Here is a 15632-nt window from a genome sequence, read left to right on the forward strand (position 1 = left end):
AAAAACACACCCAGGAGGTTCCTCTGACAACCCTTTTATATTCTAAGGGTTTTATCTAAAAGCTACCCAGGGGGTTCTACTGAGAACCCTTTTATATTATGGTAAAAAGAACCCTTGATGAAAGATTTCTGCTGAGAGCTTTCTTTCCCTTTTTGAAACCCATACTTCTAACAGTGTATATATTGTGGCTACTTAAAGTGACATATTTGTGTACAAAGACTATATTAAGAGCAGTGTAAACTTACCTATAAGAATATTCTGGGATATAGAGGAGATGGATTTTGCACAAAATTTATAATACAGATGATTTTATCCTTTTTTACTTTTTGACACTAGATTTGTGTGCCTACACATTTCATAAATCGAATGTTTGTTACATTTTGCGAGGGACTGAAGACCCAGCAGACATTATCCAAGAGTTTCCAAAGGCTGGACAGAGTACAGAAAGGTTAGTGTCTGTGCAAACAGTTGCCTTGTAAAGACTGGATCTGTGTGAATAATGGAACAAATGGAAAATGTATATATGAATAGAAATGTCCTGTATTCAAACTCATTTTAAACTGTAAATAGTGTGTGATTTACAGTTAGGGATGTCCCGATACAACTTTTTCACTTCCGATACGATAACGATATTGCAGCCTTGAGTATGTGCCGATACTGATATCGATTAGATACGATATCAGCATGAATCATACATACTTTTATTACTTATTTTGTAGTGTGGAATGTTAGAAAAGGCTTGATCAAGTGATGTTACTCAAACAGAGAAGAATAGTCAGCAAACAGAATCACCTATGGATAGAAGTGCTGGAGCGGAAAATGGACTGCTTATCAGAGCGCTTATATCGGAGATTTTAGATGCAGTCCGATACTCGTTTTTTGGCTGATATCGGACCAATATCCGATATCAATATCGGATTGGGACACCCCTATTTACAGTGTCTGCAGACTTTGTACATTTCTGGCCAATTTTTCAAACTAAGAAAGCATTTTATCATATCTTTGACTTCTAAATGATAATACATAATTTAATTGGTGTTATTTTAATGATTGAAGTAGAAAACTGCAACCTTCCATCTGCCACATGTGTGAGAGAAGCCTTATATGTTGTGCTGTTCCATAATAACATTTATATTTGTCTTAACAGTTAATGAAGCCCCAAAATATGTATACATGTAAGATTGTGATCATCTCTGTTACATTTCATAACTAAATATATCATAAGCTGCTCTGTTCTGTTTGCTTGCTGTTTCACTGACCAGTGAAGGGTTGATCACCTTTAAATCCACTTCATATTGAAGTGCCATAGCACTTGCTTGTTTTGTTTGTTTGTTTGTTTGTTTGTTTGTGAGGGATCTGTTTATGATTTCATAATTTCAAATGATACTGCATAATCAAAATGTGTCATCTGGAGCTTCACTGGATTGGATCGACATTGGATCGTTCTTGTTGTACTTGAGTGCAAGAAACTTCAATTGAACTTTTTCAGCCTTTTGAACATTGAAACCACAAGCTGTTTGTGTGTCGTTTAATGATCATTTTAGTTGTATACTTGTTGCTATTTGAAATGAGACCATGTGTATTTTGTATGGACTAAAGTTGTATGCATTAAATTTTATTCTATGTTGGATGTCTTTGTACATTTAGCTCAGATTTAAGAGATGTAGCCGTCAGTCTTCGAGACTTCAAGACCTGATCCTGAATTACCTCTAATGAACCAATACCGACACCAGAATCGGGTATCGGTCCAATACTGTCCTCCAGTACTCATAAAACTACTCCGATACCCCACACCAGATACCACGTCACGAGATGTACAGGCGCAAACAATCCAAAGATCCAATATAACATAGAATTCAAGAAATCTGCTGATGCTTACCCTCTTTTTTGGCCGTGTTTCTGTCGCTGTCCTCAGTATCACCCACAAATTTTTGTCAACTGTCCATAAAATTCCATGTAAGTCCGTGTAAAACTGAAACAGCCTCACAGAGTTCACCTGTAGACCGCAGCCAGCTGCTGTCCGTTAAATCCCGGGAGGTGTAAGCTAGTTGAATCCCTCGACTGATAAATCCGAAGACGAAGAAAAAACACCGCGGCCACCAGTCTGTAACCATCTTTTTTTGGTAATAAGCTGCTACAACTTCTTTTTGTGTACTCTTCTCCCGTTAATCTTGACCAAAACGTCCTGACAGCACAGGACACCCAACTTGTCTCTCTCAGGTTCACAGCGGGGTCAACAAAACTGTTGCACACATGGCACCACACTCATACCTGTCCCCCCTAAACAATGACAGGTAGGAACTAATTAACTCTTAGACAAGAGGAACATGAAGAAAAAAAATTACTACACATGTAAATGTGTCATTAAAATACTAGTTAAAATGCTGTGAATGATAATGAAATGATTATCATATATAACACCATTTGTAACAGTAAACTTCTAAAGTCCATAATAATGTTGTGTAATTATTATACTGAAATGTATCATGTATACAGTAAACTACAACTTAGTAAGGAACACATAATTAGAAAAGTAACTTACTACAAATAACCCAAAAATGTAATGTGTACAGTAAGTATGTTTACACTAGTAGCAAGAAACAGCAACAACAATTTGTTACAAATAGAAATTGGGGAATATCTCATGAAAATAAGTCATATTTTTAAAGTTATTGTAAGAACTGTATGTATCAGCAAGTGCCCAAATGTAAGCACATGTACTTGTGGTCTGAAAAAAATTGGTACCAGTGCATCCCTATCCTGAGTGATGTGAATTTTCTCAAAAGCAAATATGATGTAGATTTCAATTCCTTAATTCAATTCAAGTTAATTGCAGTAATATCATAATAAAAATAATTTAAAAAATTATAAAAAAAATACTGTTGAGGAGAAGTAGCATGCTGGCAGCACTTGGTATGGTTATGTAAATAAACCATGTTGTTACTTGAATCTCATAGATAAAGACCATTCTTAAAATGAATAAACCAATACCTGATTGATTGATATTCCCCTGAGCGCACAAAAAATAGGATTAATGAAGGTAAAATAAATAAAAACAGAGATATCTTCATATTAATATAACAGGAACAGTTATTTTGTTACTAACGTTTAAATATGATTATTTGCTTTAGTGAAACAGTCTATAATTACTTCATATGATGAACCTTATTTTACAGAAAACTCATATTGGAAATGTCTGTATCAAATATGATACAGCTGGTACATCAGATAATTAAATAATCAATCCATCAATCATTATTCTATTGAATTTCATGATGTAATCTGTATTATTCCACCACAATCACAAATACAGTCTAAACAAACAACAACAAATTTAAGACTGAAACTTCATCTTGAAATAAATTTAGGGTGAAGATTGAGATATTCGTGAACATTTTTTATATATGTAACCTGCTCACGTTATACTTACTTGTGTGTGTGTGTATTGACCAGTTCAGTTTACACTGACCAAGCTGTTTTGCCGACCAAAATGCAAAATAAAAGCGCCCCAGAAAGGAAAATAAATAAATAAATAAATAAATAAATAAATAAATAAATAAATAAAGCCAAACCAACAAATTGAAACGGAACATTTTTCCAAAAGCAATAAACATTACTTGTTTCTAAAATAAAAGTTATTGTGAGCAATTAATTTTCATAAATTTCTGACATATCAAATCATATACAAACAAAATATCACACATGTTGGCCTAAATGAGTTAGGAAATTATCAAAAATGTCCTGTAAATACCGGCATTTTTTTCATGTGTCAGACTTATACAAAGAAAGAAACAATACACGTAAAAAGATACATTTTGAGAAAGAAAGAAGTATCAAGTACTTTATTTTGAATTCACGGTCCATTTCCTGTTTGGTCACATGATTTTCCAAGATGGCCGCGCCCTGGAGCGACGGAGTTTAGACGTCGTGCCAGCAGGTTTTAATGACAGTTGAGGAGCCGCAGGTCCCAACTGACATCTGTAAAGAGACCGAGGAGCGTCTGAGACAGACTGTCACCTCCTCAGCCCTGCCGACATGAGCAAGGACGGATTCATCCTGTGAGTTCCTCTGATGTTAGCTTCAAACATTCAGTATTTCATTAAGGTTAACGCTAGCTGTCAAACACAGTGACGTTATGAAAGTCGCCTGTGTCATTCTTATGAAACATTTCCTCAGGCATCATGAATTGAGTGTAGCATCATGTTCACCATTTATAATCCTCTTTATAACTAAATAATTGCATTAATGCTACGTATTAACCTTGATAAGCCCAACTCCTTATTTTGTGAAGAACTCTCATTCAGAAAACCAGCTATTTAATATTTTCTTACTCATATTTCAACGTAAATCTACTTTGCAACTTAAATTATTAGCTGTAACGAATTATTTTGATCTTCTGATAAATTCGGCATGTAGATAATTCATGAAGAGTGATTCATTGTTTTAAAATGCGTCTATTTTTAGGGTATGTATACTGGTTTCATTTGAATTGTCTCAATCTCCATAATGCTTTTTACTGAGGGAACATATATTATGTGAAACTCTTGTTGTTATAGCTAGTCTTGTTAGCTGATTGCTACAAGATGAAAGCAGGATATTGGATTACAACTTTTCCTGAGTTATCCCAGTTAAACATCAGTTGCTATTATTTCTTTTTCATTCATTCATTCATTCATCAAGAGACTAATACATGTTCTGCAGAGATATAATTGTGTCATATATCCATTCTAAAGTATACAGAATTAAAGTTAACATAACTATCATTTGTTTTCTGCATTGACCACTGGAAAGCAGCTTTTAGTGATCCCTTTAACAGTTAGATTAACATCAAAGTTTGAATTCTAGTCAGGTTGTGATGCATCACTGACACATCCAGAGCAGCTTTCATTCAACCGTTTGTCTCCTGCTGGAAGATGATAAGAGAGCGGAGGAGTGTTATCTCTCGTAATCACTCTTCAGCTGGATGTTTAATATGATTGCTGAAGAAAGGGAGGGACAAGCCTGTACTATATGTAAGATAACAGAGGCTTGTTACCATATTGTGCCCTTGGGTTATAGTGATTAGGACACTCCCAACTCACTCACTCCCACATTTACACAAAGGGTAATTACTATTTGGAATTTACATTTGGACTGTCAGACGTATTCTGTACTGTCAGTTTTTGTTGGTCTGTTAAAGTTTTGCAGACATGTCAGAACCATAATATGTATCAATTTGCATCAGTTTGTTCTAAAATCACGTAGGGCTGCAACTAATGATTATTTTCATAGTCAGTTAATCAGTTGATAATTATCTTGATTAATAGTTCTTTGTTTTAAAATGACAAAACATGGTGAATAATGTCAATCATTGTCTTCAAACGCCCAAGATAACATACTCAAATGTCTAGTTTTGCTCATAACCCAAAGATAATTCAGTTAGGAGGTCAGAAAGAAGTAAAGAAACCAAAAGAGATTCACATTTAAGAAACTGAAATCTGAGATTTTTTACCTTTTTCCTTAAAAAATTACTCACACCAATTAATTGATTAGCATAATAGTTGGCAGTTAATTTTTATAATAACTGGTTAATCTTTGCAACTCTGAAATGAAGCTTAGAAAAGTTGGTGTGCGTAATACAACAAGGACAATGATTGTAACATGCCTTTGTTCTGGTACCTGGTAATGTTACGCTGGTTCTGATTTCTTTTAGATACTACTATAGAGCTGCAGCGATTAATCAATTGTTAACGATTAATCAATTGTTAATCAATCACAATTCAATTATAAAATGAATATTATCAAACTATTTTGATAACTGAATGGGTTTGAGTCTTTCTTTTTAGAAATTATGTCCAAATTGTCTGATTTCAGCTTCTTAAATGTGACTGTTTTCTAGTTTCTTTACTCCTTTATTACAGTTAACTAAATATCTTTGGGTTGTGAACAAAACAAGACATTTGAGGACATAATTTTGGGCTTTGGTGTATAAAATAATATAATACTATATAAAATAATTGACAGATTAACTGATGATTAATAGTCATGAGTTGCAACCCTGCTTTACTATTACATTACTTGAACCCACAACCGTACAGCAATTGTTGCTGTATTTGGTTTGAAAATTTTTTGCAGAATTGTTTTGATATTGTTCTCCCTGTCAGGTGCACCGTTGGTTAAAGGGTAACCTCTGTATTTTTCAATCTGGACCATATGTTTTTTTTTTTTAGTGTTTTTGTGACAAAGTGAGTAATGACAACAACAATCTTTGAAACTAGTCCTGTATTAAGTGAGAACTGAACATCTCTCAGCAATGAAAGTGTTTATTTTGCCACTGACAGGCTCAACCTGTTATTCTAAGTACCTGCCAACATTATGGAAATGTGAGGAGAAACATCATCTAAAGTCAGAATATTTTCCCTTGAAACACGGTGAAATTAAGGGTTAATTGCAATTAAACCAGAGTTGGTGATTGTTGGAGCAGTGGAAAGAGGAACCAAGATGTTTTTGGTGTGTTTCATTTTGTTTTAGTCAAGTTTGAATGAAGGGTGTTTTACGATGATAAAATGAGCAATAAATCGTATGTTTCTGGTTAAACAAAAAGAGTCTTGCACATTAAAAAAGGTCATTAGTCACATGGGAGAATATGGTCCAGTTTGGAAAATACCGTATTGACCCTTTAACGAGGCCATGGAAAAGTCTGATGCTAAACCTGGAGTTTTGCTCTTCTTTCCAGCCCCAAGGACTTCCCCCAGCTCCAGAATGACACATTCCTGCGAGCAGCACGAGGAGAAGAAACTGAACATGTCCCCGTGTGGTGCATGAGACAAGCCGGAAGATACCTGCCAGGTACTGGGATCATTGCCTCTTTCTGTACATTACTGGAATACAAACTGTCTTTGCATCAATAAATGTCTTTAAACAGTACAATTTTAAGATGAACAACAGTAAGACATTCTCAAGACATCACGTGTTTTGTTGAATCTAATTTCCAGAGTTTCGTGAGTTCAGAGCAGGGAAGGACTTCTTTGAGACATGTCAGTCACCAGAGGCCTGTTGTGAGCTCACTCTGCAGGTACAGAACTGCTTTTCAAACTCATCAAAGTTCTCATGTCAGTGACTTACAAATGTGTTTTAGCCTCCACAACAGCAGTGTTACCATAACACGATTTTGACATATAAATACCCTTGTAAAATTTAAAATAAAATTACTAAGACAACTTTTTGGAATAGTCAGAAACAAAATATTTCCAGATATTTGGCAAATGCTGTAGCCTCTTGAGGTGAGTGGTCCAAACAATTCGTACAAACAGCACCACACCATGTATTACCTGCTAATGCCCATAAAACTCCCTAGATTATTTCTCAAAAATAAATATTCATTTGTGAACATGTTACTGCCATGATTGCAACACAATGATTGAAAATGCACAAGGCTGCACTTTTTCTGTGACATATCAGTTTCAAGAGCTCAAAGTGAGTAAACAGGAGATTAAACAGGATTCATATACTCCCAGCTTTTCTATATGTACTGTTGTTTATTTACAGACTCTGCCTTAGTGATACACAGATATAAAGATACATACACTACAGCAGGTGCCTGCAGAGGTTGGATAAGAAATTCCAAAAGATTCTTTCCGCGCCGCACTGCAAGGGAATATCCATTGTGATGTGGATAAGAATCTGTGGCCTGACAGGAACGTTGGGAGCTTTAGAAAGACTGCACTGTAACTCCCCATACGGCGCTGCATGTACTGTACAGTTCTGCTTAAGGGGTGTTTCCTGTGTTTACATTTCTAATGTTGTGTTTTTTCCCCTTTGTGCTATGCAGTGCTGCGAAACGGTCTTGTATTTTTCTTTTCTGTGTCACAATGGCATTGTCATGTCAGGACACATTTCTGAAAAAAAAAAAAAAAAAAAAAAAGTCTTGGAGAAATATAAAGAAAATATGCTTCACAGCTGGTTCAACCATTTTCGCATGTACTGATTTATGCAATGAACTAATGCCTACAGGTTTTGGGGGTAAGACTAGTCAACAGAGAAGCACTATAATTTACTTTGATCGATGTGGAGATTCCAATTTGAAAAATGTAACAAAGTGACTGAGAAAAACTGTAAAAACCTTTAAACCATCACCCTAAGACAGCAAACCACTACTGGAACAAACCAAAAAATGTCCTAATATGTATTTACTTACCTTTGATTTTGTCTAAAGGGCACATTCCAGTGACATCTTAGTTAACTCATTTTGCTGCTTTTGCCATCATGTATTTTTATTACTTAATATCAGCTTAAACAGAGAAGCGCCAACATACCAATAAGCACTGAAAATTAATTTAAGACACGTTTCAGATACTTAGCAGCAGTAGTAGTACAGCAGTAAACACAGTAGCAGTAGTTTTAGGGTATATTGTGTTGAGATGATGGTTTGATTTTAGCACTACAAGGCAACAAACCACAACTACATGTCTTGCAAGTGATCCTTTATCTTTTTTAATGTCTTCCTTTTATTCCACTTCAGCCTCTGAGACGTTTTCCCTTCGATGCTGCCATCATCTTCTCCGACATCCTGGTTATCCCGCAGGTACGTCGGTGGGTTGTGTATCTGTCAGATGTTTTTGTGCCCCCTAGTGGCCAAAATGATCATTGCTTATTAAATGTCATTTTTCTGTGTTGTGTGCATAAAAACAGTGAGCTGGTAATTAAAGATCCAGTCAAATGAAAAAAAAAAATTAATCCCAAGTTCTCAAACGTTAAGTGATGAGATACTAAAATGAGCCATATAAAAACTTGTTATTGTTAATGTTATTAGTAACATGAAGCTGGGAAATTTAGTTTAAAATCTCAGCAAATATGGTCATATGTATAATAAGAAAAACTTTAGTGGATGATTTTGGTGTATGTGCTCTCATTTCCATAACAAGAAAGTTGATTATTGGGACACTTTCTTCATTAACATGGTGCAACAAAACACCTGTCACATTTTCTCTGCATCTTAATTCATTCTTTTATTCCTCCTCCTCCCTCCAGGCCATGGGTATGAACGTGCAGATGGTGCCAGGTAAAGGTCCTACATTCCCGGAGCCTCTGAAAGAGCCAGAGGACCTGCAGCGTCTGCAAGCCAAAGTGGATGTGGACAAAGAGTTGGGCTACGTCTTCAAAGCCATCACACTGACCAGACACAAGATAGAGGGAAAAGTGCCGCTCATCGGATTCACTGGGGCTCCGGTCAGAGAGGATACAGACCCATTTAAAGAACTAGAGAAAAGAAAGCATAGCTGTGATTGTGATTCTTAGTCTCTCGTCTTTCTTGTCTCAATCCACAGTGGACGCTGATGTCCTACATGATAGAAGGCGGAGGCTCCAGCACCCACTCTAAGGCGAAGCGTTGGTTGTACAAACACCCTGAGGCCAGTCACATGCTGCTGAGGATGCTGACAGACGTGATAGTGGACTATCTGCTGGGACAGGTGTCAGCTGGAGCTCAGGTCAGACCCGTCTGTCTTTAAATCTCTGGATGCATGTTTAGAATTTTTATCATCTCGCACGACTGCCATGACACATACAAATTCACGGTCAGTTTAAAGGGATAGTTTGGATCATTTGAAGTGGGGTTGTAAGAGATGCTTTCTAATAGTCAGTGTATTAGCTACATTAAACGGCGGTTGACATACTCACAGTTTATATGCTATATATACAGTAATTTCACCATTTATTTTGTTAACAGACAGTCTGATAGCTGATGGGAAACAGCCAATGTAAAAGCCAAATATCACTTTGTCTCACTCAACCAGACTCCATTTGCAAAAACATTCATTTCACCTTGCAGAATATGTCAGCTGCTGGTCTACTGCTACTTCAGTCTGTTACTTTGTTTGTGTTATTGTGTGACTTTGGACAACTTTTTAAAACACAGAAGTCACACAATAACACAAACTTACTAACAGATAGAGGCAGCAGTGGACCAACAGCTCCTGTGTTCTGTGAGCTAAAATTACTGATTTCGTCTATGGAGTTTGGTTGGTTTGGAGAGAGTTATAATTGGTTCATACAACAGCAGTTTCTTGTCTGAAATGGCTGCCTGACTGCAAGGTAAAGAGGTGAAAATATTCTAAATATAGCGTACACTTAAACTGATATTTTTTAAGTGGCTAAAATACATTTTGCTGCTGACCCTGTCCACAGCAGTTCATTACTAGGTTTCCTACACTGATTACGGGTAAATAGCTCATACAACCCTACTTTAAATAAACTAAACTGTCCTTTTAAGATGGCAACAAATGACTGAACATAAACTGCAGTTTGTTAACCAGATTAAAAGAAAGAGTCTGCAGCTTTTTCTGATTTGTGGGGAGCTGATCGTTCGTGAGAACAACACTAAGATACAACAAGGTTGAAAACTAGACGTGAGAGATTCAGTGTAAGGTATAATGTGTTGAGTGTTTCAGAGTTTGGACATAAATACTATTTGCTGATTTTAGCAGCTCCTGCACACACTCCTTATAGAAACAAACCTGTTTCTCAGTATCAGCACAAAATTCACCCGAGGCAGCAATTTTCTCTCAAAAAAAAGTTGAGCATAGCCTGAGAGCACAAACCTGGATTGTTACACAAAGTCTAGACAGTGTCATGCCAGCAGAGCTGGTCGCCATTTGTATCGCTTGTTTCAGTATTTCAGGCAGCAGGGTGGCTGAGAGTCTGTCCTTTTACCTGCTCTGAGCTCCTGTCAGGGTGTCCAGCATCCTCTCTGCTGGCTTGTCCTTGACCCCTCACCCTCCGAGAAAAGAGAGAACATTGTTTTTGAAATGATTTGGAAAGCTGTGATGACAGCACAGTGATTCAAGTAACTGGTGATGATGCAGAGTGGAAAAAACTGCAGCATTTGTTTGACTGATCTGAGTGATTTGACTGTGAAATAGGGAATAACAAACAGCAAAAAAGTGGAACTGACTAATCCTCATTAGGTTTTTTGTTTCTCTGCTCTTTGTAATCCGGTCTTCTAATTTATGTATTTTTCAGATTTAAAAAAAGAGAATGCTGTTAAGGGTATATTGATCAAGCCTCCCTTTGAAAAATACTCAACTAGCTTCATCTAGGTCATTTTAAAGCTGCTCTAATCAATATTTTAATATTAGCAACAGATCAAATGACTGTAATATAAAAAGGGGAGTTATGCAGTGACGAACCCACAGAGGATTGTCGCCTGATTCTGGAAAAAAACCAACATTTTATCTGCGGTGAAAAAGGCGTTTGCTCTCCTGCCAGCCGAACATAAAAAGTGGGCACACATCTGTATTAACGGCGCGGTCTAGCAGCAATCTGACAGAACTACAACACAATGAACTACATTTATGATGATGAAACAGCAAGTTGTGTTTATTAAAGAAAGCTGGTTTAATAAAAATAAACTAATTTATTCTGATGAATCATTTTATTTAAATTGAGAATTTTGTGATGATGACATTATAAAATATTAACATTAAAAACTTAATTTGAAAACCTCCATTGAAGCTACCAATATAAGAAAGTGACATTCAGTTCAGACTTATTAACAACTAATGAGCCAGATATTTTCGTCAGGAGTTGGTAGACTAAAACAGAGTTGATATTAGACTTATTCATCAGATGGTTCTAGATGATGCTAATATTGCTCTCAGTATTTAAAAAAACGTAATCCAGTGTGTTGTATCTGTGTTGTTCAGGCTCTGCAGGTGTTCGAGTCGCACGCCGGCATTCTGGGTCCAGTGGAGTTTAAAGAGTTCTCTCTGCCTTACCTGCGAGACATCGCCCGCCGCGTCAAAGATAAACTCAAGGAGGCAGGACAGGACGTTCCCATGGTGAGACACAGCTGCACACATGAGCATAAATGAGCTTCAGTCCAAATATGTAAATACGCCCAAATCCATAAAAACACACACAAACGCATATTGTATATGCTTTATCTTCTGCTGTGACACGTTTTTGAATGTCTCATATTTCTGCGTGTGTTCTTCTTGACAGCGTCAGTGTCTAATGATGTACACATGTGCACATCATCTCAGCTGCAAACAAGTCAGCTGTGACAGCTCCATATATTTATTTTTCCTTCTGTATTTGTCTGTTTGTTCTCTTTCTATAATTACTTTCTGTATTAGTTTCTATATTCTGTTCTATTCTTATCATCAGTCTGTTGCTTCAACAACACTGTTTCCCAGGAGGGATCATTAAGGATCCATCTGGTCTCATATAAATAACTGCTCTGCTTTTTCACCAGAAGATGGCAGCATTTCACCAGAAATGCTTCACGGTGACTCCAGCACAAGTTGCTTTGAAATCAGCTTTTTACTTTTCTGTGTTTGCGTGTGTCTTCCAGATTGTGTTTGCAAAGGACGGCCACTACGGCTTAGAGGATCTGTCTCAGTCTAATTATGAGGTGGTTGGACTGGACTGGACCATTGACCCACGATCAGCACGGTAACACACACACACACAGAAAATGAAATCACACAATCATCCGAATACAAACTGCATGATGTCAACCAGAAGTGGCTCCTCTGGTTATAGTTTGTAAGATTTCAAGTGATGAAATATCTCTGGAATGTGAGCAGGAATAGAAAAGAATCAATAGTTGAATCTCCTCAGTCAGAAGCAGATACACGCTCAAAATCCACTGTCATGGTCAGACTGCGGAAAATGAGCATGAAGCTAAATCAAACCTGAGTGCATCTCAGTGAAATGTAGCAGCGCAGCGCTAATAATGAACCATCCTGTCGTCGTGTTTCCTGAGGAGCAGGTTAACCATTAGTGACCTCTCCTTCGTCCCCAGTTTGTCACTGGGTGCAGGATTTAAGTCAACAAACGTCTGTTTCCTGCACCGCTCATCAAATACTTAACCTGTTAGTTAAAGGATTACTCTGTGTGTCCTGTGTGTGTGTGTGTGTGTGTGTGTGTGTGTGTGTGTGTGTGTGTGTGTGTGTGTGTTCAGGGAGCGGACAGGAGGGAAGGTCAGCCTGCAGGGAAACATGGACCCTTGTGCTCTTTACGCTCCAAAGGTAAGCTCCACTCCCTCACTGGTTCAGAAACTGAACGTTGGTTTTTCTTTACTGACTTTTGTCCACTTTGAAAAGACAAAACACCTCCAAGCATGTACAGAAACCTTCCTGCTCGTCCCCAGTAACACAACAGTCTCTGCAAAAGAAGAAACTGAACAAGCGTAACATTCAATATAAATAAGTAATCATGGTGTAAAGCAAATACATTTAAAGGCACAGTTTACCAGAAAAATCAAAAATACATTTTTCCCCTGGACTGTAGTGCTGTTTATCTATCTAGATTTTTTTGGTGTGAGTTGAGTTGAGTGAGTTTTGGAAAAATCATCCATAGAGATAACGGCCCCTTCTTCACTATATTGGGAATAAAAGGAACCATCTTGTGTTGCTCAAAGCACCATAAATATACATTTGTAAACTTTGAAAAATTTTTATCTCTTTCTAGAAATGTTGATTTTGGGGTGAACTGTCCCTTTAATATATAGCTATAATGTAGATCAATAAGTAAATATAAGGAAAATCATCCTGTTCTTGGTCATTATTCCCAACCACATTATTTTTACTGCACAAGTAACAAATGGCAGCAATACTGACCTCATGAAGAACATTTTCATTTTCTTATCTTATGTCTTTTCTCTCTGATGTTTGTTCTCACGATTCTTCCAAGTCAAGTTCACTGAACTCTCTTAACTGGACAAACGCGTTGGAAAGCGCTTATTTCAGCCTGATCAGTTCCACGTCTTTTTGAGGAAGTCCACGTTCCAGAAACGTCTTTCTAAGTCAGAGACTAATATGATATCATAATAATGTAAATAAGATTTTTGGAACAGTGGAACCAAGATGATTCAGTTGAGTTTTATTTTGTTTCTGTAGAGTTGAAGTGTGTTGTCCCCATTTGACTCGCACACACACAAACAATGAAGATATGAACCAGGTTGAAAAAACACCTAAGTTACGCTTTAAGAAGGAATCTGTTCCTTTTATTTTTTCTTGCATGAGGCCCTTTGTCTGATCAAAAGCATCTACACAGTCAGGTGTGTCATGTGATGTATCAAACATTCACAGTTTTACCTTCTTATCGACCTTTTATTTGCTGGATATTCTTCAGGGTTTACTCCTTATGTATGTCATTAACTTACAGTTTATTAGGAACAACACTTTCTGTTCATTTGGAAACGACACACCCATTTATTCACTACGTTAACGTAATTACATTTAGTTAATTGTAAAGAATGTTGGGATTAAAGTGCTGTAATTTAACAGGTTTAATGTTAAATCCCGAGCAGACATCTATACTCTATCAGTGTTTGGGCCAGAAGACATGTCTCTTTCTTGTCCTCTACAGAGACGAATTTGTGAGGATCATTCCTCCATGAAGATGGAAAAAAGAGGGGTTTTTTTTTATATAACCTGCTACTAATATGTGATAAAACATGCACAGCTGACGTGTCATGTCATGTGTGTTGTTCAGTAGAAGACAGAGTAGCGTGTTTTGTAAAATGAAATGAAAAGAAAGGAAGCAAATTAACAGAAAACTACATTTTTCTCAAGTTTTCTCTCTCAACCACTGCTATTTTCAATCTGCGGCACTCATGCTGTGAATCCTATTTTCGTTCCACGCTATTTCCATTCTTATATTTCTTCTTCACGAGAAGTGCTGTAATTCATTCTGACAAACTTTTGTTTACTGTTTTTTTTTTTTTTTTGTTAACAGCACTTTATAACTCTCCACCAGAAGTTCCACAGATTATTCCTCCTCTGACCCAGTTTGAACAAACTATATCTCTGATATTCAGACTTATTCAAAATATTCTACAGCCGCAGTTGAACCATGACTCATCCGAAAAGGTCTGCCAGTTCATCCTTTAACCCTCTCGTTCTCTCCGTCTTCCTCCTTGCAGGAGCGCATCTCAGACATCGTGAGGAAGATGCTGGAGGGTTTCGGCACGAGGGGCTACATCGCCAACCTAGGCCACGGCCTCTACCCCGACATGGACCCGGAGAACGTGGGCGCCTTCGTCGAAGCTGTGCACCAACACTCGAAACAGATGATCAAACAGATGTGAAGAGTGGATGTGTCTGTGTGAGGGAGTGTGTAAGCCAAAGATGGTGGTGAAAGTGATGTACAATAATGCATTCTTTTATTAAAAACTGTGAAAAGTACAGTGTTGGTGTTTGAATACAAAAGTACAGATCCAGGTTTTTTTATTATTTTGCAAATAAAGTTGTAGTTTCAGTATTTGTGCAGAGTATTTAATTGCATTTTGAGAGTAAAGTCATCATTTCAGTTTAATTCTCAGAATGATATTTCAACTTTAGTCTCAACATTTTGACTTTATTTTTTAAAACAAAAGCAAAACCTGATCTGATTTATTTTTCGTACGTATATGACAAATACTGAAAGTTTGACTTTGTTCCTGACTTTGACCTTTATCCTCAACATTGCGACTTTGTTCTTGACATTTCAAGTTGGTTCTCGACATTTTGACTTTGTTCTCGACATTTTCAGTTAATTCTTGACATTTCGACTTCATTCTTGACATTTCAACTTTATTTTTTAAAATAAAAATTTACTGACCTCTGATTTATTTTTCTCATGACATGGACTAACACTAAAAGTTTGAC

At 36.9% G+C, this 15632-nt stretch overlaps 1 protein-coding gene across 1 annotated transcript; it reads left to right on the forward strand.

The window, feature by feature from the left end:
* Nucleotides 1-3880: 3880 nt before the first annotated feature.
* urod (uroporphyrinogen decarboxylase) lies at nucleotides 3881-15170 on the forward strand. The gene is made up of 10 exons (XM_084733028.1): nucleotides 3881-4058; nucleotides 6716-6828; nucleotides 6975-7054; nucleotides 8501-8563; nucleotides 9010-9207; nucleotides 9306-9467; nucleotides 11682-11816; nucleotides 12332-12432; nucleotides 12944-13010; nucleotides 14909-15170. The coding sequence occupies exons 1-10, from the start codon at nucleotides 4036-4038 to the stop codon at nucleotides 15071-15073; spliced, it is 1107 nt and encodes a 368-aa protein (XP_084589154.1). The 5' UTR covers nucleotides 3881-4035; the 3' UTR covers nucleotides 15074-15170.
* The last annotated feature ends 462 nt before the right edge of the window (nucleotides 15171-15632 follow it).

Source organism: Lutjanus erythropterus, chromosome 12, assembly GCF_056507025.1.
Source record: "Lutjanus erythropterus isolate fLutEry1 chromosome 12, fLutEry1.hap2, whole genome shotgun sequence".
Taxonomy (NCBI): Eukaryota; Metazoa; Chordata; class Actinopteri; order Lutjaniformes; family Lutjanidae; genus Lutjanus; species Lutjanus erythropterus.

Bases quoted from the DNA above. Each gene is read 5' to 3' on its own strand.
- urod (XM_084733028.1), top strand. From the start codon at position 4,036: ATGAGCAAGGACGGATTCATCCT. The intron at 6,829-6,974 runs GTACTGGGATCA...TCTAATTTCCAG, and splicing joins AGCCGGAAGATACCTGCCAG to AGTTTCGTGAGTTCAGAGCA. The intron at 11,817-12,331 runs GTGAGACACAGC...TGTGTCTTCCAG, and splicing joins CAGGACAGGACGTTCCCATG to ATTGTGTTTGCAAAGGACGG.